Raw genomic sequence first — 26208 nt, 5'->3', positions numbered from 1 at the left:
AATACTGACAGGCTGAAGAAACCTATAGTGACTATGACAGTACCTAAGTATCCAAAAGTATTCAAAATTCTCAAAGGCACTGACAAAGCTAACCCAATGGACTTGTTCAGGATCAACAACGCAACATGAAGAGAACACAAGTGGAGACTATGCTGTAAGTGCCTTTAAAACTGAGAACAATGGCACTTTTTTAACACAAAAGATTGAGAAGGTCTTGAACAAGCTATCTAGCCATATTGCAAAAGCTGATACTGTGTCTTCTTTCAAGAAACTGCTGGGTAAGACCTTTGGATCAATTAGCTACTTGCAAACAAAAAGCTTATTGTATGAAATGGCATCCTCTCATTGGTAACCTTCCTAGTGTTGAATAACACAGTTTTCAGTTCTGTCCTTCACTTGAACCCACTGATAAAAATATTTATGCAATTTAGGTCTGTCTCTTTAGCTATACAGTTTCACTATAACCTACAAAAAAATAACTCTTTTAACTGATACGGAAGGCTCCTTTTCCAAAGTAACATTTTTTTAATGAGGACAGATTGATTGAGCTAAAATATCTTCAGTTGACAATACATTACACTGATTAATCTGCCTAGAAACCTTCTACTAATAAAGAGTCTCTTTGGGTTTATGCTCTAAGGCACATTTTGTTAGCCCGAAAGCTAATTTGACTATTTTAATAAAAAATGACAAAAATGTCTTTAAAATAGGTTTTATTATTATGTAGGCTGATTAAAATACATTTTGCATGCACATTAATCTGTAATGTTGGTAGAAAACTGCTGGGAGAATAGAAAGCAGGGGAGAATTTCAGATAATATGGTTTAGGATTAAACCAACTGTGAAATATTAATAATAGATCTCTTATCTAGATTAAACTTCCAACTTTAATGTTCTTATAACAAAGCCTAACTATTGAAGACTGGATAGTAGAGGTACACTTCTAATAATTCAAGTCTGACTAATAAAAAGGTCCAGCCAGATAAAATATGAAAGCCTTGTCTCGCCTGTCTAGGCAGATACAGCTAAGCCAACAGCACTGCAAACTTCACCAGTTGACTACTTGTCGGCCCCATAGGGACACATCTCAGTGCCAGCCCTAGAAAAGACCATCTGCAACACTGCCTTCAGAACGCCAAGTCATTAACGAACTATGATCAGCAATTCTTGGAGCTGAATGCCAGTCTCTCTGGAAATGGCTAACCTGAAGGCTGCTTTGTCCATGTTGCACTGAAAGTGAGCCTTGGTTATTATTAAATATGACTCATCTAAAGAAGAAAAAATCGCAGCACGTGTCCACCAAACCACCCAAGATGCCTCCTGAACCCTTTCATCGACAATGTTTTATTATTTACATTCCGCTTATGGAACATGTCTTTGTTTGGTAAACAAGGAAATCACATTCACACAAAGTGACCTGAGGAATTAACCAGAAAAGAGTTCACATGGTGACCTGATCTTTAAATATTTATTCTAGATAGCTAGAAAAATGGCAAAAATAAACAAGCTAAAGTCTTATAATGAGCCAAGAAAGGCTAACCAGTTTCTAAGATAACGGGAGAGTTATTTATTGATATATTTGCAGAGATCCAGTAGCCAAACTCTTCCTTCTAATTTATCCATAAATACTTTATATCCAACATAACAAATGCAAAGTCTGTATAGCTCAGTCTGTGTTTTCCCTGACATTTCCCTGAAGATGAATAAATGAATAAGACCAATTTTCCTACATTGACCTTTCTTTCACACAAAGGAGGGCATGCCTTTCTATTGTTGAGAGGGTCTTTGTAAACTTTGTACATACTTTTTCTGCTGACTCTGAAGTATTTTATAAGGTAGACATGCAGAACTGCAGAGAAAGAATGTTGGACACAAAGGCTACTTTATAATTCTATACTGTGTTATATAAGAAAGCAAGCTATGAAACTAAATACCAATTGTATCAAAATAAGTTATCCTTGCTAAATTGGGAACAGGAAGATGAGCTGATCCTGGAATGCTGCCAATCTGATGCATGATAGATATTGGAAAAATGTTAAAGGACTGTTGTAGTTTAATCACTGAGAAAAATACACCAAGCATCTCTGTGTATTTCACTCCCATGCACATGAAATAAATACTTATTTTAACTTCTGAGGTAGACTCCTGATTGTCTTTTATGGGGAAGTGGAATAATTGCTTCAACAGTATGGAGCTGACACAAAACTACACAAGCATGCAACACTTGTTTCATTTAATGTTTCAACCCCAAAATATCAGGGTATGTGGTCTTGTGACGGTTGACTGAACATCACAGATGACATTTCTAAGTCCTTCACGTGTGATTTTAACTTGTTTCTACATTAACTATTCGATTTAATTTGAGAGAGGTATTATTGAGGGCTTTATTTACTTTTTAAGGGCTCAACTGATAATCAGCTGTGGCTGCGCTATAATAACCTACAGCTCTAAGGAAGGGTAATGACAAGACATCAGGAGCTGCATTTACATTTATATTAACTGAGTAAGTCACAGCTACAAAAAACAAGGTCATTTCAAACCTCTCTTCCAGCTTCAAGACAGATCCATTACAAGAGTTTACACAACTCTGTGGCTGTAGGGCCTGTAGTTCAGGCAGAACAAGTTCAACCTCTAGCCCAGCACTGTCTGGACAACAAACATTTCTAGTCTGCCATGATTTTATGTTTGCTGATGAATTGTATGTTGTGTATTTGAATCACCTGTAATGCGGGAAGACAAATTTCCACTTTAGTGCAAATAAAGTTAATCTAAAGTAATTTTAGCTCCGCAGAATTTTAGTCCTGCAGAATTTTAGTCCACTTATTGTGCGTGGGGCCATGCTTCCTTTGGTGTGAGCAAGTTTATTTTCAGCCACCGTTATTAGTTGCCTGTGTATTGTGCTGTAACTCAGCTTTAATTTACCCCTACATAGGTCTTCTGAAAGAGTAGTGGAAGTGTTGATAATGCTGCTACATGTAAGCACGCAACAATATCAATACAGCAGTAGGTGGAATTGTTGCAGAAACTGGGCACAGTGGGATGTGCCTTGTGTGAATTTTACAATGTAGGGTATGGAGTATAATTTGAAGAAGCAAAGTAATTATAGCCATAAGTGAAGAGTTTTTGCCAAAAGCGAAATCCAAAGATGTTAAATGAGAGGTATTCTTATAAAACAATTAGACCAAGGTGTGCCACACATGAGCACTTCAAACGAGATGACGACACATGTTCAACGTACAAAGGTGAGAACAAAAACAAAGCAACTTTAGATGAAAAGCTTTATTTTTGAAGAAGTTTATAACTTACCATTCCCAGACTCGAAGACTTTTGTCATCAGAAGTACTGACAAAGCGCCTGTTCTCATCCACAAAAGTGATCGTGTTGACAGCTCCGAGATGCCTATCGTACTCCTGAACAACTTCCCCTGACCGGATGTCCCACTGTAAAATAAACAAGCAGCCATGAGGAAGAAATGTGGAGATTGTAGTCCGGTGCAGAAAGATCGTGATTAAACCACAGCACTCCACAATCTTAAACACAGGGCCTTGAAAACAGAACAGGAAATGCAACCTAACACAAATTCAAGTCTAAACTGTCCACTATCACTCAGCTTGGTGATTTTATCAATGCTTTCATACTATTTACTTGTGCTTGAACACTGATCCATGCCTGTCAAACACATTAAAAACATACAGAAATATAGAACTTTACCACCATCAGTTCTTATTTTTTAAATTCCAAAACTGTTGCTTAAGTGTGGAATTATTTTTCTTAAATTCACGTCAAACGGCACCATGGCGAAAGAATACTCTGTACTAAGATTTCAGATAAAAATAACTAAAAATGACTTTGCCAGCCTGTTTTTGATTATTCAGTTTAATAATGACTGTTACTTTAACAGACACCCTTTTCATTTAGAAATAAAGATCAGTATCAAACTACATAAACTTTAGACACCTTTCTAGAACTGATCTGATTTGTATATGTTATTGTCTATTAGTAGTAGTTCAATCTTTGCAAATGCAGCCCACTGACAGATAAAACAACTACAATAAAGGCTGATTTCTAAATAATGTGAAGCATAACACTCCTATTGAGACTGCCTTTTGGATTTGCTAGCATTACATTATAATTATCATATGCATTTCTTTTAAATGCACTCTATAGGGACATATTACATCTGTTCAAAAGCCGGAAATCTCACCAGATATTTATAAAATTTTCTTTCCCCACAAGGATTATCACAGATTGGCAAAGCTGCTTTTATCTGCAGCTGAATATGAACTGCATATTTGTAGTACAGTTTTAAATACATATTTATTTATGTACAGAACATAATTTTTGTTATCTAACCCAAAGACATATTATTGTTGGTAGCTAGAACAGCAGGTTGTATAAAACAGAAGATTAAATTAATCTTTCTTCTGTTTGGAAAACGACCTTGTGCAAATGGCCCTCAGTTTTAATGAACTCACACGTAATACTGTCCTACTATGGTACAAGACAACATATACTGTATGAGCCTACATTAACCAAAACTGTTTGAAAATAAATCAAACCCACAGAGCTTACCTGAACTATTTTCTTATCTGACATTCCAGCCACAAAGAGGCTTTGTTTGTCTTCATCAGGATTGAACTTGACACAGTACGGGACCTTCCTGTTTGTGAATCTTGAAATGCACTGTCCTGAAAAAGAGGTGACAGATACATAAAGCTCTAATCTAAAAACCATTCTTCTTGCACAATAAAAAAATATCCTGAAAGCTAGTTTCTAAGCTTTCGATATTTCTGACGTTTTTGAAAAAAACAAATGTTTTATTTTTCCTACCATCGCACAAAAGTTTGTCTTGTTTGGCTGAGAAGGTTCAATAGTGAAAACACTTATGTTGTACGCTGAGATAGGAGCTCAGGGACCAGTGACCCAAAATATCCTTTTGGTGTCATTCTTAAAATTTAAGCTCAAAATGACTTTTTCTGTTTTCTCAAGTCTTCAAAGACATGGTGTATTCCTAGCAAAACCTTCCATGATGAAACAATTAAGAAAATGAAAAAACTTAAGTCAATAACTTTTTGCAAGAGATGGATTTCCCTCTAGTTACATCTGGAAAAGGACATTTACTTGCTTATAGTGAGTCTAATGAAAAACACAGACAAATATGGAAGACAAATGCGGTCCTAACACTGCCTTGTTCAACACCAGTTAGTAAATAACTTTTCTTAAGCAACGTGAAATCAACATCTGTTATGGCAATCTCTAAAATATTCACAAACTGTCTTCCTGCTTGCTGAAAAGAAAATAACAGAAAATCACCTTTTGCTGAGCACATTTACACTAAGACATTTGCGTTGGTTGCCAGGGGTTAACCATCCAGATGAAGAAATGACTGTGGGAGCTGAGTCAGTGTGAGTCAGTGTGCGAGATGCTTTGCCCTCTCCCTCATTCCCTCACTCCAGAAGAAGGCTTCATAATTAAAATGCTTTCCATTCTTGACTTTTCAATGTGAAACTGACCTCTATGTATGTTCTTAAATTTTAAAAAATATAGAATTCTAGCTGATTACAATACTGGAGCCTAAAGAGAAATTTAAGCTGCAAATTTAAGGCAGAGACTGTACAACATTTGGCAAAAGTAGCACCATTAAAAAAGCTTACTATCATTTGAAACATATTAGTTGAACAAAAACACAACATTTTGTTGTTCCAAGTTTTAAACCTCTACTATGTTCGGGTTCACAGAATAATTTTTAGTATTTGTCAAAATCCAATATGGCAGCTATAATTTGTGACCTCCCTGGATACTTTTACACTCCTGCTAAATTTCAAGAATTTATGTCCAGGGAGTTGCGTAAGTACTAAAAAATAACAGAGAGGAAAACAACCCAAAAACAGAGTTCTAGCGTGTTTGTTGCTTTGAGCCCTGAAAAGCATATAGTCATGCCACGTGAATAACTAAAGCAAATGCTTGTTGTTAATTCAAGATGTAATCTGCTTTTAGAAGAAGACAACAAAACATACCATTTGTTGTGCTAAAAGCTGCTTTTTGAATAATGAAACTGAAATATTGTCCATATTAAATCTGGGCAGTTTGGAACTGAAATGCTCCTTTGTTAAACAGTATCTTTAGCATAATAGCTAAAAGTGAAAAGGGTCTCCTAGTAATGAGGGAATTATCTATGAACTGTGGTTGGTAATTAAAAGCAGAAATTTTTATAACTAATACTAGAAAAAAAGACATCTTCTGATTTACTTTTGTAAAGACTTGCGCTTGGTTTTTGTCACTGCATTTCTAGAAGCGCTCTGTCATAGTCTCTGAGCAAGAATAAAATTAACTTGGACACATGCAATCAAATTCCTGAAAAAAAAACAAACATTTTTTCCTGTGAACAAAAGATCATGTCTTAAAATTTATCCATGCAGGGCATGTCTTTCTGTCATAGATTTTTTTCTCTTTTTCCACTCATGATACTGTGGAATCCTGTGGTGTTGGTGCCAGAATTTCTTATTTTCTAGCTTGTTTATTTAATACTTTAATTTCCAAAGCAAAATAAATTGTAAATAATTTACTTACTTATACTGTTAATTGTTATCTATGAACCACAAGGCATCAGATCAATGAAAAATACATTAACAAATAAACAGTTTGTCATGTCTATAGACTTTCAAACCATTATTAACTGACATACACAAACACTTTAGCAGGAAAATAGCTATGTGACTTAAATGACAGATAGCTTCTTTTGCTAAATCTCAAGAAAATCCCATAGTTATCCACTTCCAAGGTTCCTCTTTAAAGTGTTGTCTTAATGCAATACAACCATAAATCAGCAAAAGACAGAATAGCTGTCAAGAACAAGAAACAGATTCTCTTCTGCCAGAAAAAAAAGTTAACAGAATATTCTTTTTATATCTAACTGGTTATAAACTTTGGACACTAAGTGCATTCTCTAATTTTAAACATCCAGACTAATCCAGGGCCACCTAAAAAGGTCAATTTAATGTCCTTTAACTTTAGCTACAAAATAGACATTTCTTTTTATTTTGCTGAATCTATGGGAAGTAAAACTGTTAAATATGCATGCATGTGATGCTATGTTACGATTAAAACTACTTTAAAGAGAAACTAAGAATTAGTTTGCAATATTTTAACATCCAAATATAATAGGAGGATCAAAGAAGAACCGAGACTGCCACTACACATTGGATATGATCTGCTTTTGATGTAGCAGTAATATAAAAATGAAAAAATAGACAAAGGCATTTCTTACTGTACTTCACACATTGTCTGGTTTGCTGAATGACAAAGGCCAAGCTCGATTTCATCCAACATGAACATGTTGTGCACTCACAATTACACTGCCCAAGGAATACAAATAAAACTTGGAAGAGGCAGGATTTTTACCGCTCCAGTTAAACAAGGACCTGAAAATGCCGATTCTTTGCAAAGCTGAACGCAAAGAACTTTATAATGAAGCAGATAAAGACTACAGGAACAGAAAAGGAGAAAATATATCACGAGCTACTGCCACAGAGTTGGGCATTAATGGTAGGTTTATGACGTAGCTATATAGAATTTAGAATTCCTAGTTTATTGGTGCATTCACCCTTAAAAATACAAGTTTCAAAAAGTCTGCAATTAACACAGACTGTCTTGCAGAAAGGTTAAGTTAAAATATTATCCAAAAATGTAAAAAAAAACTGTCAGTGCCCGGGAATCTGCAAGTGTTGTTGTGTTCACCAAAAACTGAGAGCCCTAATCAACAACTCCCTCCTGACCCTCAGCAATAATCAGTCGGTTGGGTGCTGCCTGCAAATCCTGCACAGACGGCTACTGACATGACCAAAGCCTGAAACCAGGTTTTGCCCAGAGACTCCGGTTTGTTTTCTTTTTCCAACTTTACTTGCACTTGAAATAAGTACAGATGCACAGAAACTGGTTTTTAGGTCGCTATTATCTTAAAAAAGAAATAAGAAATTAAACTAAACTAAAGAATTAACTGAAAAGGTGCATATGTAAAACTTTCACATGCTTTACTCAATTTGAACATCTGCTCGTCGGCCTGGTATCTGTCTGAGGTAAAACAGGTGGAGCAAAACATAACAAGAGTAAATCCCATAGCACTAATGGTATCCTTTTAGAATTTTGTCCGCGTTTCTTGTCACAGTTATGTCCAGCTTTGACAAATTATTTAGTTAGTAGATTTCACATACAGTACTCAAGATTAGTTTGACATGAGATATGTTAATACTTTTATATCCATAGCATTGAAATATATTTTTTTTAAAACACCATTCAGTTCACCATGCTCATACAGGCTTTACTAAATGGAAATGTCCACTAACAACATTCGCTGACTGTTCTAGATTACAGTCAACTTCAGACCTTGTCCCCCCCAGTGACATTGCTATAGTTGTCTAGGAATCTCCTATGGCTACATATCTGAATAAAATTAGAAATGGAAAATATTGTTTTATCCAATGAAACATACACAAGATACACAGTTTTATATCATAGTACACATGATACACAGTTTTATATCATGACTAACACACTGCATTTTCTATGTTTATTTAAACGATACCCTTTGTTAATTGCAACCAGCTTTATTAGGTCTTAATTTAATACGACTTATTCATTGCCCTCTGGGTGTAAGGGATTATTAATTGCAATTATTTTAAATATTCTAGTCATCACAATTTACATGCATTTCCATTCCACCAAAAAATAGTACAGGGTTCAGAATGTCATGTTAAGCAACTGGATTAAACAAATGCACATACACCTTAAAGCATTAGCAGCCTGTGAATGTGAATTAAAAGGACTCGGAACTCGGTGATCAGCATCATCTGTAAACTGACTATGAGACTGGTGGGGCAACAATGGGAAAATAAAAAAACAACAAAGGCCAAGTTAACTGATTTTAGTTAACTGAATTTTATGTGAACATGACAAGTGGTTGTACTAATATTATTACTGCAGTAGGGCTCAGTATTTGTAGTGTTAAAGACCTTACACCATTGGGCTCAAAGATTACTGCAGTACATCATGAATAAGATTACTCACTTTTATCACACATCAAACCAAACTACTGCCATCCTGAAAAAAAATCTCAGAATTGCTTTTTCAGCTGTCGGTGACACTAAGCTTTTTACACTTGGACACATCCAAGATGATCTTTTTGTGCTTTGACTCAACAGTCTGAGCAGTACATCTTCAGTACAATTTCCAACACTGAGGTAGTGGAAGATACCAGTACTGTATCGGACAAAGGAAAATGACCTATTGGACCCTGGGGCAATGGGCTTTAGAGGTCTTATGCCTCACTTTAACAAAATGAAAACAGCTCCAACCCCGGCTTTTAAGGAAAGCTTGTCAGGAGACATCAGGCAAAATAACCAAAAAGAAAAGCAGTTAAATAGTGTGCTGTCAATATATGTCAGTCTCTTTAACCACTAAAAAAAAATCTTCAAACAGCAGTAATCTCAGTCACAGCTTATAAAGAAAAAACATCAAACAAAACTTCCCTATGATATTAATTACAGGAAAGCCCGAAAGGCCACATGCTCATAATACTATACTCTACTGATACACTAGACTTTTTACAATGTTTTAAGTAAAGCTCAGATTATTTTTCATATGAAATAAATTTAATACATATGAAATAATGATAAAACATGGTGTCCAAATAAATACAGTATGGGGAGGTCAAAAATAGTGTACAGAGCTAATTGCTATTGGACAATTACATAACCTTTGAATTATATAACACTATAGCCTGAAGTACAATGTACAAATATAACATTATTTTCACTGTACTGTATTTCTGTTTCAACATTATAAAGAGGATTTACCAAGTTGTTTTTTCAAAAACAGTCCTCCTCATTAGTGCTTAAAGGAAGACCTTTGTATAATATTTATTAAATGTGCAGTCTAGAAACAACCAATTTTTTGTCATTCGAAAAAAAAGTTGATTAAGAGAGGGGAGAAGGAGACCACATGTGTATACAAAGTTAGAGTATACAGGATTACGCTTTCTAACTCAGAGCTGCATGCACTCTTAACATTGCCAAGCCTTTTCACTGTGGTTGTGTCAAACCACACCGACTCAGGGACCTGTATAGTGCTTAGACAACACAATGAGCTGCACTCAAAACGTATAGCTCTTTTTTCCATTGGCAATTTAGCACGAAATGAAATTTCTAATCAAAGCAATCTTGCTACACCACCCCAAGCTGTGCAGCAGTACTGATGAGAAGTCTATCTGCACTGCAGCTACCCGTAGGAGAGAGATCATTACTATGCAGAGCTGCAAGCTGAGATTTCTCTTACTAGCACTCCAGGCATTAAGAACTTGCAGTTAATATAGTGACTGGAATAGAGCACCTTCGCTACTTAGGATACTTTCAATGTGTTATCTTGATTTAAATAAGAAACGTACGGCATTTTTTAGCATTTGGCAGGCTAACAAAGTAAAACAAATAGCCTGTTTGTCTTAACTTTTAAACACATTTGTGATACTTCATATTTAAGAGTAAACATATTAATAATGTTCCTCTGAACTACATTAACGTTCGTATTCTATTAACGGTAGACTACAATTAAATATAATTAAGTACATCTCTAACACCACACTTATTCAAGGCCCCTCAGGACAATTCCAGATCACCCAGACAACATCTTGTACCTCCAGCAACCTCATTTACGGTATCTCTTGCAGGAAGTGCCCAGCTATCTACGTTGGGGAAACCAGAAGGAGACTAGGAGATCGCTTCAGAGAACATGTTAGGGCTGTGAAGATTAAAGATTTCTCCAAGCCCATTGTTTCTCATTTCACCTCAGACAGCCATGATCACACTGATCTCTCCATCTGCATTCTCAAAGAAAGGTTTCTTAACTCCCATAGTATGACCTCCTTCTCTCAGTGACAGACTTGTTTTCGTGTGATCTTCTCTATTCACATCCAGCTTTAGACTTCACACCTCTCCTCACACCACCTGAATGGCCTCTCTGCCTCTCCCCTGCTCCCGCCTCCTCTCCCCTCTCCCAGCTTTTGATCTCCTGTGCTATTTAATCTTTGCTGTCTGCCCTGTCTTTCTCACACCCGAAGAAGGCTCCACAGCCGAAATGTCGCGTTTTCTTTCTTCTCTTTTCAGTATGGAATAAACCTATTACTTGTTCCTTTACAAATTAAATACAGTTTAATTGCCTATTTACTTGAGTATTGTAAGAGAGGTGGATCAAAGAGCTGCTGATAGTAATGTAGTGAAACCAATAGTGCAATTCAGGATAATTAAAATGGCCTCACCATAACAGACAATGATACACAATATAATACAGCAACACAGGTGCAAGTGAAGAGAAGTTATAAAAACATGAATAAATGAAATTACATTACAAGAAACTTCTGTGTTTCAGAAGTCAGACATAAAAGTAAAGGAAAAAACTCAAAGAAAGTGTGATTCATCTGGTATGGAAAGTCTTGCGTTAATTTTACATTTTTAAATTAATATATTGAAGATACAGGTATTGGTTTCTTGTGAATAAACCCTTTATTTCTATTTCTAAGAAGTGCAATGAATAGTATGTTGTTGAAGATTAAATAAGCATTACTCTAGGGAATAAATGTATTTAAGATTCAAGGAGCCAACAGTCACATCTGCATCTCTACAGGAATACACCTTTGGAGTTACAATTAAGCGCAATTATTGATCAGTATGATTTAAGATTCCTCCTCAAAAGCAGATGCAACAGATTTTTTTCTATTTTGAACATTGACATTTATCAACAAAATACCTTCCTAAAATGAAAGGCTGTGGGATGGATTGGACAGAAAAGTGAAGAAGAGTGCAACATGTAGAAGTATTACTTGGAAATGTTCAGTGTGGTTTTCATGACATTCAAGAATGCCCACAGTACGTTCGGGTCTGAATCCTAAGAAAGAGGTACATTCTAATAAGAAGAGTTTGCAGTAAAATGTCAGAACGCCCTCTACTGCAGCTCAGCCTGAGAAACTTAATACATTTCCTGTCTTTCCTTACTTTTTTAGTATTTCAATGATTTTATCCATGTGCCCCTACAGTTTTACCATAAGTATTAAGTAGACTTGCATTTATGAGAGAAAGAGCCATAAATTGCTTATTAAGTGTCATATCCATATAAGCATGTCAGAGAGATCCAGTGTTCTCTGAGCAGAGCAGGGTAGGCTCTTTTGATGCTAGGCTTTTTATAGAGACACCGAGTGTCCTGCACTGGCATACTGGCAGTCTCAAATTGTGATTTCATTAGATACAGAAAAAAGGCTTGCACAGGTAAGAGAGAAATAAATTATTCTCCCAAATTGTCACTTTATTGGAAAGCTAAAATGTATTTTTATAACATGATTACTGGATGCACTGGAGCAGCATTTGTGGTTATCCACTTAAATAACAGTATTAGGTGCACACAGGACTTGAAAAGAAGCAACTCTTTCCAATTTTGTGTAAATGACGCCTTAAACTTCAGAAGTAGGTCTGCTAAATTGCCAACTCTCAAAAAACAAGAAAATGTTCTCATGAATTCAGCAACAGTTACAAATGTAGCCATTTACATCAATCACCACAGTTAAAAAGCACCCATTTAACACGATTCAGTGCAGCAATGCTGTTTCACAGACCACTGATGTGAGACCTGATCTGCATATTAGAAATCTTTCTTTGCATGTTCTCAGTCTACTTTTGTCCCTGTGTTTTAAATCTTCTCCTAGCACACAGCCATCTGAACTTTATGGACTGTATATGGAACTGTAAAGCAGAAATGTTAAGAATTAAAAGCTGATTGTGTCAAAGCCACCCTCTGACTGTCTCCCTCGTATACCCACAGCAAAACACATAGCATTCAAGCCAATGTGGATAGGTCAATGTGCGAGCAATACTAAAAGCAACACATTTAATTCTACCATTCGAGTCACATTTCTTTTTTTGCTGCCACCTGGTGATTCAACTCAGCAGTCGTGTCTCTGGAGAGTTTCCATCAACATGCTGAGTAATTAATCTCACAGAAAAGTTACATCACATTACTTATGGAGTAATCTGACCAAATGCCATTATGCAAAAGTTACTGTTGTGTATAATACTGAAACAAATTAGAATTCCAAAACACCCGTAAGAAAACAAATATTTAGATTTTTACAAGCGCAGCATATTACAGAACAAGAAAGAGCAACAGCAATCTCAATCTTTATGCAATATAAAGAGTTTAAGAGATGCACAGCAAAAGAAAAAAAAAATAGTTCTTGCTTTTTAACCAGTAATATAAATACAACCAGATATAGTCTAGGGCTTAAGGGAATGTTCTACATTGACAGGCTGAAGGAACTGACCTTTTTTTAAGTTTTAAAAGTTTTTCACATCCTCAAAGGCATTGACAATGTCAACCCATTGTCAGCTCCCTGCATTTCTTAAAAACGACCAGAGGGCACAAGTGGCACGACGTGAAAGTGCATTTAAAAGAAGAGACGCTTCTTTACCCGAAGGAGTACAGAATAAACTAGCCAGCCATGTTGTTGGGGTCAGTGCTTTGGCTTCTTTCAGGAAACAGCTGTATGAAATCCTTGGATCAATTAGGTACTAACAACCAAAAAAGTGAGATGGGTGGAGATGACCTCCTCTCATTTGTAACCTTTCTTATGTTCTTAAAAATTATGGACAAGATACATGTATTCCTAGAATGAATGAATAACATCGCTAATTCATGGAGCACTAATGCAGTGTCCATGAGTGCCTTACTACACATAAACACACACTAAGGTATTTATTAATTTAAACTGCAAACTTATACAGTCACAGTGGATAAGCCTTGGTCAGGTCACAGTAACAGTTTTTACAGACCTGCACAAAATACCAATTCATGACTACTAAAAACCCAACTTCTTTGAGATGAACCACCAAGGAGATGTACTCACAGCCTTTAGTACAATTGTGCTTTCTATGTGAAAGCAAAGATTAGTTCCAAACATCTGATATCCATAGCACACAATTTTAAGTGCTTTCACAGTAATTATGAGCTACTTTGCATCCTTCACAAATCTGCCCTCTTTCACAGACCGCTGAGTCTTTACCCTCAGAGGGCTGCCGTGAGCAGGAATTTAAACGGGAAGGACCATCCCTCACACACTTGGTGTCCCATCCAGGTGTAGGCCTTTTGTGTATCCTGTGCTTGCTGGACCTTCGGGAATCCACACATGTTGAAACGTGTCCATGTGTTTCAGTGTGTTCAATATTTTCCCCTTCTTTATCAACACAGTATACAGTATTGGGACAATGAAGTCAGATCGGCCATTTTTGTCATGGGCTACTGAAATCTGTATTTCAAAAGATAAATACAAGGCTAAAGTTCAGAATTCCAGCTTTTGTTTCTGGATATTTTGTGCACATACAGTATGTTTCATGGCCACCTGACATGGTGATAAGTATTGGGTCAAATGGCTGATGGGAGGTTCTGATTACTCAGGTGTTACATTTCGCATTAACTGTAAAAACATGTATAACCTTGATCCCAGGAGTTTACTTTTTTTTTTTGTTAGAAGGCATAAACCGGCATGAAGACAAGAGAGCTGTCTATACTGGAGAAGTAAGTGATTATGTAGATGTGAGCAAAGACAATTCCAATTAGAACCACTGCAAAAAGATTGGCAACAAACAAAATATCTTGAAAACAAAAACTACAAGCCTCACAGCTCCTGGCTGCTGGGTTTGAGTGAAGTTTGCATGTTCTCTGTGCTTTTCCTCCCACATTTCAAACATGACTAGGTCTGACTAGGTTTTTGCTGTTAAAATTGTACTCTAGACTAATAGGATAGTCTTATCACAACCCTTACCAGAAATAAGTGACTTTTTAGAAATGATTGATAGACAAACTAACAAGTTTTATATTAACTGTTATATACTATTCTACAATTATTGATATATATATATAATAATATGCATATACATACTGTATATTAGCAGCACTGTCTCTTATCCAGTGGGCTTGTCATTTACACCCTGCTGTTCATCAGCCAACTCCCCAGGTTGAAACTGACACTAATTCCTAAGGATTTGTTAAGTTTTCTTATTTTTTATTTTAATTTCTTAAAAATTTAAATAAGGTGAATTAAGTTTCTTTGCCTTCACACTTAAGTTATCTGCTGCTTTCCCACATATATCGCTAAAATTTATCTTCGCTATTGTTCCAGGTGAAAACAAGTTAAGAGCTCTTCTTTGAACTATCATTTCACATAGTTCAACACACGTCCACTCTGTAGTGCATGTAGCAATCTGTAGCACTCTATAGCGCAAAAAAGGTTCAGTGCTGTCACTTACCTCTTTATGACATATTTTATGGTATCTATGGGATTGTGTCTGGATAAAAATAAGCAGTGAGCTACATAATTTTGTCTATAACCCTCTGCTGCCAGGCAGGAACACTTAGCAGCAGGCTGGCAGGGAATAAGTTGAAATTCATGAAAATGTTTCACAGAATGTTAAAAAATATTATGACACATCACAAATTTAAGACTTTCAAGCTCTGAGTCGAAAAACAGGAAATTTCAGCTACTGCCAAGACCGTGAACTTGCAAATTAAAAATTCAAATTCATCTGTGTGAACCTAAATAGAAGATACTAGCATAAGAAGTGGCCTTTCAGTGTTATTTTTTAAATATTTTGCAAAGCTTAAAGAAATTCACCCAAACTAGCTCATGCATTGCGCTGGTGCATGTAACAGTATCAAGGAGCTCTGGCCAAAGTCAAAATGATCGGTGAAATGAACAGTGGCACACTAACCTGTTTCTGTGTCCCAAAGTTTGAGATACCGGTCATATGCTGCACTAAGGAACTGTGTGCCGGCATTATTGAAGCAGATATCACGTACAGCTTTACTATGACCTGTGAAAAACAAAAACAAAAAAAGAAAGTTAAAAAGCTGGAGGAAGATAATAATGGTTATTAGAATAAAGACCCAAGACTCTGAGTGACAGTTCATCACAAAACTAATGCAACAACAACAAAAATAAATTTAACTACACAAATAAGCAAAATTAAAGTTGTATGTAACTTACTACGTATGTATATTTTTAGGATTTTGCTTTGGTTTTCAACCAGTCTAGGGGGGAAAGTAAGGTCACCACCACTTATCCTTATTATCTGAATACTGCTTTTAAATTACTTAAAAAATAATGAGGTAAGTGGTTTGCCAATGAATGGAAATCCTAATACAAATCTTGAAAAATAAAATTCCTATGCTTTGGTTTTTTGCCACAGCACTAAAATTGAATAAAGAAACTTAAAAACTGTTAATAGCATATTGAATGCCATTTGTAAACATCCTGTGGTTAATTAGACATAAGCACCAATAAGTAAATTTTATGCCAAAGCTCATTTAGTAATGTAGCACTTGATGTTAATTGTCGGCAAAGGATTGCAGGCTGTTAAACTGACTAACATTTACAAACATACTAATTGAAGGTACAAAAACAAATTAAACGGTTCAGGCTTTTCAAACACTCAAATGTTAAGCCCTGCATTCTTAAAGCTACCAACAGCTTTTAGGCTTCGAGCATTGAAATTTGCAAACTGAAAATTTTGTAAATGACACTTCCTGGAAAACTAGAGCTGCATTTTTAGAACTTGCATATAATTGCTGATTTCTAGAGTAAGAAAGGTCAATAGGAAGGCAGAGTCTTGTCATATTAAAGCAACCTTCTCAGATGTCTCGGTGTAACTCCAACCAGCGGCCTATCTTGGCCTAAGTAACAAGAAGCTTGGATAATCTCTGTGATTGAAAGACTGGTGCTTAGTTCTACACTTGATTTTGGCAAAAAGCTGAGTTGCACCAAAGAAAACTGTTCTTCAGCACTGAAGAAAAAAGCATTACTTTTAATGAAGATATCAGGGGCTGTATTTGTATTCCCAGTCAATGAAACTTTAAATTGACCCCAGTCACTGGTAGAGTGAAATACAGTGCAGTCCAGAAGTATATGGACAGTGACACAATTTGTGCTGTTTTGGCTCTGTACTCCAGCACGTTGGATTTGAAATTAAACAATGACTATGAGGTTAAAGTGCAGAATGTCAGCTTTAATTTGAGGGTATTTACGTCTATATTGGATGAACCATAAAGGAATCACAGCCCCTTTTATACATAGTCCCCCCATTTAAAGCCAACATTCTGCACTTTAACCTCATAGTAATGGTTTCGTTTCAAACCCAATGTGCTGGAGTACAGAGCCAAAAAAACTACAAATTGTGTCACTGTCCAAATACTTCTGGACTGCACTGTATATCACTCTACCAGTGACTGGGGTCAATTTAAAGTCTCCAACAGATCAATTTCCCTGTAATGATCCTATCACTGTACAATGCAATCCCCTTATTCCCTATATTGTTAATTTGTATAGATTATGTCAGTCCCCTCCAGACAAACTACTGATGAAGCTTTAGCTTTAAAGATCTACTATATCAACCCAATACAAAGCTGATCTATACATTATAAAAAATACTAAATGATACTTCAGGGCAGCAAGAAGAAAAACGAAGACGCTGTGATTGATAGAAACTATATACAAAGAAATTCAAATGAATAAGCACTAGGAAAAGCTACAGTTGCTTTGTCTCCCCAACAATTATATCTTTCTAGTGCTGCACAGCATTCTTGGGGCTCTTATTGAAAACATGAATGTGCTGTATTTATTGGACATCAATATATGTAAATTCACCATTCACTTTTTTGCAGCTACTTTTATGTCACACTAACTTATATGATTAGAAGGCTATCAATCTTTAGACTAATGACCACTGGATCCAGTAAAATTGGGAATACTTACCAATAAATGTTCGGAAACACCTTCTTTCATTGTACACCTCCCACAACTAAATAAAAGAAAGATTTTAGAAATCAAATCAAAACTGCATTGTTTTCTGTAGTGTCCCATCATTTCAGAACTCAAAGCCAAACATTCTCACTTTACAGATTCGTGAGGTAGGCAGTGATGAGGATGACGAGTTTTAGTTACATTTCTAATATGGGTGGAATAAACGCATTCATTATGGTTGTAATAAAGGTACAGTGTTCCAAAACATGGACTACAGTATTTCAGCTTTTAAAACAAATGTTTTCAACATTCAACATTTTCAACATAAGTCACCAGCAAGGCACCTCATTAAACCTGACAATAAAGTAATGGCAAAGAGTTTGCTGGTTAGAAAAAGGTACTTCATCTTAGGAATCTTTTGGCACTCTTGTTGCTATTTCAGCAACAAACATTAACGAAAAGTAGTGCAAACAGAAAATGTGCAGAGACATCCAGGTGTAATTCCTGAAAAACACAATCCGTGAGATAAGGTTCCTAATTTTTGGGTGTGGAATTTTCTGAGCAGCCAGTGGCAATCTGCCCAGCTGTCCTTCAGTCTAAATGAAATGCACCCACGTTAATTCTGGGCAAGTCCAGAATGCAAGGGAAGATCAATTATCAACCTGAGAGAATAGATGCTACGGCCTTTGTTTCTGGAAAGACCAGCTTTTAGATCAAATGTAGGATAGAGTGTTCTTTAATAAGATCTGGGTTCATACTTTTTAATTACCAGCAACACATTTTCTTAAAAATAAAAGGTCAGCTGTGTTCCCCATAATAAAAACAGGATGACAAGGAGTGCAAGAGAGTTAGAACACTATAGGGACTTTATTGCTTTAAAAGCAATAACAGACAGCGATGAAAAGGAGAAATAGAACTTTTAGTTTGCAATACATCAAACATACCTTGATTTTGCAGTCCATTGAGCAAGACAGCAACAGATGACCAGAAGTGGGAAACAACCTGATGGCACTGACACCCTGGCAGGAGAACCAACAGCATATTAGTGGAGCTGGAATGAACCAATTTATGCAACAAGGATTGTGCTAACACAATTGAGACATCTTCTGTCTTTGTCACATTTGTATCTGTAACAGCCAGCCAGCTATCTATCAAGGCGTACATTTAGCCAGTGCTAAGGTCATGTTTTTCAAAGATAAGCTAGAATTGCTCAGGGAATGAAACAGCAGCAGAGGCAGAAGGGGGGTCCTTTTTACCCTTACTAAGGATGAATGCAATAAGGAAATATTATTCTACCAGCAAATTACATGCCTTAATGGGATCCGTTATCACTTGATTGTATTTCTTGCTATAATGTTGTTTAAAGTCCAACGCTAGCAGAAAAAGGTGCCTAACTTTAATTAAACCTTACTTAGGATACTTCCTTCCTTGCTATCTCCCTGCTTTGGCCCATAATTATCCCTCATACCATGAATATAAGAAGGCGAACATTCACTTTTCCTCAACTCCAAATGGGGCTGCTTGCTAAATCTGTACCTCACAGTCATTGCAGAATAGCTTGATAAGCATCCTCTTACGTCTTTTGGAAAAGTGGTTGTCAGGTTCGGGATAGCCCATGATATGTATACCCCATTCAAAATGGCCACAATTAACTCTGCTCTGTTGAGTTAGGGCAGCGTAAGAGGCATTCGGATGACCCCGCTCTTCCCCAAGGTCTTGCTATACGTTTTGCACAGCAAACCTTTTACTTTTATAAACTAAAACAAAACATCTGAAAATAGGTTGAATATGAAAGCAATAACATATCATAAAGATGTGATGACCTTCTACCAAAGGTACATTATATTCTGCAAGAGAGAAGGATGTGACCAGGTATGTTTCTTATTTTCCCCATGCCTTATTCTACCGATTTTCATGCTGCAGTCAGTCTTTATTTAACCTGCTGTCTACCATGCACGGCTGGAGCAGCCTGTGCCAGACTGAAAGATCAAACAGCCTGGATTCATTAATCTGCAGTCTGTTGCTGGAAGGGGGCACGGAGCTGAAACCAGTTGAGATGCCAGGGAAAAATTCCCACTGGCAAGATTATTAAGTGGAATTAATTCCCTTCAAAAGATCTTGGAACCCACTTTTTGGGAGCTCAAGCAACATCTCAAAGACTTTATATCAAGCAAGAAGAATGCTGCCAAGTATAGATTAACTAAATATGCAATAGATATTCATATACTGGAGTGCACAGCAAGAAAAGCTAAGACCCAGAAACCTAAATGTTGTTAGATGTTCCAAGAGGTACTACCACAAAATTCCTCAACACAATCCAAACTCCATTTCCATTTCAAACAGTGCCATGAGACCTTTAATGAAAGTAGTCTGTGGGCAGACCTTCTGTTTAACATCTTGTTTGAAGGATGGCACTAGAGCACATCCACAATATCAGCATGCTGGTTTGGAAGCCTGGTCCAGAGGGAGGAGTGCCACCTACTGGTTTACCAACACCACTCACAGAGCAACCTGGTTTTCCATGGAGGGCTCCAGTCCCAGTACTAACCAGGCTAGGCTTTGATTAGCTTCTAAGATCTGCCAAGATGGGGCTAAGGCACTGCTGTTGATTGCATGATAAATAATATGAATATGTTACCAGGAAAAAAAATGTTCATTAAGTACAAAGCAAGTACTCCAATAGAATGTGTATTTTCAGAGTTTTTAAAATGTTTGTTTGTTTGAACCTTAGCACATATAATATCCTTAATCTTATTTTGCTCTTTTATCGTATATTTGGTCTATAACAGAGGACAGACCTACAAAAGTTGGGAAATACAGCAGTTCCCCAGGACCCAGGCTGATCTAAAAAATATTGCTAATAATTGCAGTATTGTGTGTTATAAAGTCATGAGGAAGGATTCAACAACCAAAACAAGTTTGATGACATTGTGATGTAACCACAATTAAATTCTGTGGCTGGGAAATTCACAATTTCAAGAACACAGAAGGCTATAAAAGAAAGGAGGCCATTCAGCCTATCAAACCCATCTGGTTGCGTGATACAAGGATGTTCCTTATCTAGCCATTTCTTGAAAGGAGCCAGAGTGTCAGCTTCATCATGAGTTTATAAGTTCTAAAATACAACAATATCCTATAATATGAAACTACTGTAGGCAATAAATTGAAGGCTTTAAAAGCTTTAGTGTGTGGGTGTTCTGCATGCCTCAATGCAGAGACCTACCATGTGTTACTGCAAGGACTCTCTTCAGAAACAGATTCCTGTTAAGTGGTTAAGGCATTAAAATCTTTAAGGAGCAGCCCCACCTTTGTGTGTCCAGACCAGACGTGAATCTGCTTTTTGGGTAAGTAGCATTTCTCTGGGACATCAGCAGAGCGCAGGTTGATGCCAACATCCTGGGGGACATGAAGGTATGACCTTCCCTGGTAGTCGTACATGTCTTTGACTGAAGGAACAACAAAAGAAAACAGAAAAAGGAATACACCTTCTATTACACAATATTACCATATAGATAAACGCATGTTCTATAACACTGACTGCTGTCATTTTTCTTTAATATCACAACTTTTCAAATATCCTATACAAGAGAGTTACAGAGATACAGTTATGTATTACATGGTGGCACAGAATATTCTACACATTCCTTCGATAATTTTGTTACAAATTTCACTTCACACGTTCAACAGGAATCACTGAAAATGAGTGAATCCTATACAAAACTATCATCCTAAAATGAAAATAGCTTTGTATTGGTTAGCTGCAAGATGATCTGTAGTTTCTGTAGGTGCATGCAGGCAGAAACTACATAGACACAAGAAGGGAAGTCTCAGGGGTGCTTTCTGCAATTCCACTGCATTTTTACAAAGAAAGCCAAGCATTAGAACAAGAAATAAAAACTATATTAAAGACGGGAAGCTCTAAGACTATGTGCTGTAAAATTATTTTTTTAAATCATGACTTAAAGTTGTGATTTGCCTTTTTCTCAGCAGGGTCTTTTCCCTTAAGGCACATGTATCAGCTTTAAAGCTGTTCCTGGCAGTTACTGAGGCCGGCTCCTTCAGACGTCTGTAATATGTTAATTTTCAGAGGCTGCTGGTTACGTCTGACGTTTGCCTCACAGCTGCAGCCTCCCCAGGCAGAAACTGACGAGTGAGGACAGACATTCTGAACTACCTGGACTCAGTACCCAACCTCAACCACAAATGAAGGTGTACTTGTAACCCACGCTTCTCAATACCAGGTTATCCATAATCACAGAAAAAACAACAATGAATGTTTTAGCTGCTGAAGTGTATTTAGTGAAAATTTCCAAAACTAAAAATTCAGTGAGTGCAAAGCTGCTCAATTCAGCAATTTTGGCATTTTGCAAATAATTAATAATAATAATAATTGCTTACATTTATATAGCGCTTTTCTGGACACTCCACTCAAAGCGCTTTACAGGTAATGGGGACTCCCCTCCACCACCACCAATGTGCAGCCCACCTGGATGATGCGACGGCAGCCATAGTGCGCCAGAACGCTCACCACACATCAGCTATCAGTGGGGAGGACAGCAGAGTAATGTAGCCAATTCATAGAAGGGGATTATTAGGAGGCCATGATTGGTAAGGGCCAATTGGAAATTTGGCCAGGACACCGGGGTTACACCCCTACTCTTTTCGAGAAGCACCCTGGGATTTTTAATGACCTCGCAGAGAGTCAGGACCTCGGTTTTACGTCTCATCCGAAGGACGGCGCCTGTTTACAGTATAGTGTCCCCATCACTATACTGGGGCATTAGGACCCACATGGACCACAGGGTGAGCGCCCCCTGCTGGCCCCACTAACACCTCTTCCAGCAGCAACCTTAGTTTTTCCCAGGAGGTCTCCCATCCAGGTACTGACCAGGCTCACACCTGCTTAGCTTCAGTGGGTTGCCAGTTGTGAGTTGCAGGGTGATATGGCTGCAACTGCATTATTTCTAACAAAAAGTCACCGTTGGGTAAAGATATTGTCATCCATCATCCAGAATTATTACGCATATTTAAAATGTGTAATTTATGCCCCTGTATAAATTGCAAGATTTCTCAGTCTCCCACCCTGACTCACCAGTCTTACAATGAAAGAAAATGTCCTCTCTGCTGTCAGCCATTCTGAACTAATGGTGTAGCAAATTCACACTGCGAGTGTGACAGCAGCCACGGATACTGTGGAATTAGCATTTGCCATGCAGGGTTGGAAGCAGGACATCCTAGCTTACCGTGAAGGATTGTCTTTTCGTCTGCAGGTGCCTCCTCCTCATGTTTGCCTTTCTTCTGTCTCTTGGCTGTTATCTCATCCAGTTCCTTCTGTTCTTCCTAAGGAAAAAAAACAATTGTTAGTCTTTGCATGAATAAACATTGAAAAACAGATCTTTCGTTCAATTCCTTAAAATCTGCTCAATGGATTCATCTCTCCTAACATGTGGAAAACTCACCAGAAGCTCATGAGCTCTTTTCTTTCAATGCACAGGTCTATTCCCACTTTTAGTAAGGATTATTGACAGGACATCAGCCTTGCAGGACGTTTGCAGGATATTTGCTGACTATTAACACTCTATTCTTTTACACATACAGTAGATGGCTTTCCTTTTTTCAAGCCCATGACCGTCCAGTTCAAATTTTAATTATCAGCTGCTTCTGAAACCAGTTTTGAATAACCTCCTATCACACACTTCATCCAACTGTCTATTTTCTTGGGAAATTTTTCTGACAGCTCTCCCCATCATGTGTGCCCATTAGAAACAGAACCTGGATCTACGCAACTTTTCCAAAATATTTCTTCACGCCATTTCCAAGCAAAAATTATTAAAAGCATAAGTTTTATGTATAAAAGGAGAAATAAAGCAAGTAACTGAATAAACTTTGCACTGAAAAGCTACTGTAAAGACTGGCAAAGGGGAGAGACTCTACCCCTGCTAACTATCTGAGGAGATAGTGCCATCCAGTGTTAGTTGCAAGAATCATTTAGACCCCAAAGGGTTTATGGTCACATTACAGGATTTGCCTTAATGAGTATATAACAAAAGGTTTAAAAGGGGAAAAAACACTTAAGTATAGTTTTTAAAGTGAAGTCTCATGTAATTGTTGCATCTACAAAGACATAATGGCAACATCTCTACAACATTTAGCCAAAATGTAATGAGATGATTAACGCAATTTTACTAATGAGCAAATACATTTTTCTTCCAAACATATTCCAAACTCTTACATACAATGCTCAACACTTCAAAGAAAAAGCACTGGAAACAAATTTTCCCCTTTAGAATTCATTTGTGTTTTCTTTGCTCATTGTACAAGCATTTGGCCTTTGAATGTCATCTGAAGACGAATCACTAATAACCTGAGAAACCAACGAGAGCATGGTTAGGATTTTTGTTTCTAAATGAATTTAGCTCCTTAGTGCACGTTTTGTGCTAACTGGAGCTGGCTCTTGCTCTTGCCTCTGAAGGACTGTGCATGGAAATGAGTTCTTAGAAGTGTATATATTGATCAACATGCCTGTTTCTGCTGCAACTTGGTATGGCTTCAAGATTAACAGTTCTGTAGGCACTGTCTTTTTATAAATGAAAAGCACACAGTAGACAGTTTCTTTTCCTTAGCATCTTCAGTTTGGAAGGTGCTGGATGTCACAGTCCTACAGATAAAAACAGTGAAGCTCAAATTCATGGCCTCTCAGTCAATTTTTACTGTTAACGACAGACATTTCTATCCCAACCCAAATGTAACTTGATCAGAGCCTGCGCATGAAATAAGATGGCTATGCATTTTAATTCACGTGTGTTTTCATTTACTCGTCTGCATCAAATATTCCTGCATTTCACTGGATTTTCAGACAAACGACACCTGACGAAAATCACCCACAAAAACACAACTGTGTTTGTTAAACGCCTTAACAAAATACGAACTCAACTGGTTGATCATTTAAGCTGCGGCACTCTGGCAGCAGGTCTCGTTTCAGTTGCGAGACACCCTTGTGACACCCCTCCCTGCAGAGCCGTTTACCATTTGACACACTGTGAACCGCACAGTTTTTAAAAAGAAGTGGGAGAGGAGGCACTTCTCTTACTGAAGTCATTGCAAACCTGGCCCATGGTTAACTCCACTTGTGTATTGCTACATAACACTTTGCAGTGTCCTATAACACTTAATGAATGTGCGTTGAATATTATTACTTTATTTGGCTGACGTTTATCCATATCAGTGATTCCCCATGAGGGGGATCTAAGTAATGTACTTTGTTCAAGTGTAAGCACCCTCACCTGGGAAGTGAACTCACAACTCCCTGGCCAAGAGTGCAGAGCCACGCCTGTTACTCCCCATTGCACCTCCTAGTGTATTACCAGCTCACTGTAAGTGGGAGTCCCCCAACAGTGCTCTACTAATTCATCACAGTTTTCTGTCCAGTCTCATTTACAAATAGCTAGTTCTACAATCCAGGTTTCAACGAGAGACGTCTTGGCCCTGGAGCTCCACATGAGCCCAGAGAGAGTGCTTTTGCTGTTTGCGCTACTTGGGAGTTCTGAAAAAAACGTAATTTATATGGCAGAAATTAGATTTAATCACTTGTTGGCAACCACAACGAGCATCGCATTCCGAGGCTCAACAAGCAAGTTACACAAAAACCATCAGGTGAGTTGGAACTTTTCACACTGCAATCCTCACACTGATAAAAGACTGAGTAGACACCAAGTGCCAACTGCAAACCAAACGTCATCAAAAACTGAAACTGCTCAGTCCCACAAGACCCCCATTATTACTGGAGAATCCTTCACAATTTCCCAGAATCTTCTACAATTCTGTGTTGAGAACTGGTTTTATTTTTCTCAGAAACTGGAACAAAATCCAAACAATTAATGAGTGACCAAACGATGACTTAAGGCAGATCCACTCCACTAATTTGACATTGAAATGTTTTGCAATAATGTAGTACGTTTTACATTTGAATTCATATACTTTTCAAAAGCTTCATATAAAAAATAAAATTATATCTGACTTCCTGTTTCAGAAAAAAAAAATGGCTACAGCGACTTTTCGGTTCTGAAACATAGCGTGAAGTATTAAGAGGCACACAGTGGACCACTGTTTCACGGTTGGTGATGGGACACACTTACTTCTGATGGTTTGGCTACGTCTTTTTCATCCACGTATTTTGCCCACGGCCCCAGAAAGCCATCAATGTTGGAGGCATCGCTCCCTTTTACTTTTTTCCTCTTCTCAGTTTTCTTTGCGCCTGCCTCAAACACAGTCAATCCTGAAAACACAAAAAGAAAAACAAATCAGACAGACTCGCCTTCACATTTCGGGGATCCTGCGATCACTTTTACTACAGATTCCCTTTCACTGTTTGCACGTGCACT

The 26208-nt window shown here is 37.3% G+C and overlaps 1 protein-coding gene across 2 annotated transcripts in view; it reads right to left on the bottom strand.

The window, feature by feature from the left end:
• cdc40 (cell division cycle 40 homolog (S. cerevisiae)) overlaps nt 1-26208 on the bottom strand; it is a 43742-nt gene that overhangs the window by 7505 nt on the left and 10029 nt on the right. For both annotated transcript variants that reach the window (XM_088625814.1, XM_088625815.1), the window contains exons 5-12: nt 25963-26102; nt 23071-23167; nt 21134-21273; nt 18772-18846; nt 17840-17885; nt 15801-15902; nt 4573-4688; nt 3307-3440 (exon numbers count right to left, since the gene is read on the bottom strand). In XM_088625814.1, coding sequence (XP_088481940.1) covers nt 3307-3440; nt 4573-4688; nt 15801-15902; nt 17840-17885; nt 18772-18846; nt 21134-21273; nt 23071-23167; nt 25963-26102 — 850 coding nt within the window. The remainder of the gene's footprint in view (nt 1-3306; nt 3441-4572; nt 4689-15800; nt 15903-17839; nt 17886-18771; nt 18847-21133; nt 21274-23070; nt 23168-25962; nt 26103-26208) is intronic.

Source organism: Lepisosteus platostomus, chromosome 3 (genome assembly GCF_059453375.1).
Source record: "Lepisosteus platostomus isolate fLepPlt1 chromosome 3, fLepPlt1.hap1, whole genome shotgun sequence".
In the NCBI taxonomy this organism is placed as follows: domain Eukaryota; kingdom Metazoa; phylum Chordata; class Actinopteri; order Semionotiformes; family Lepisosteidae; genus Lepisosteus; species Lepisosteus platostomus.
The sequence above is the reverse complement of the archived record's forward strand: the minus strand, read 5'-3'. Positions and strand labels throughout refer to the sequence as shown.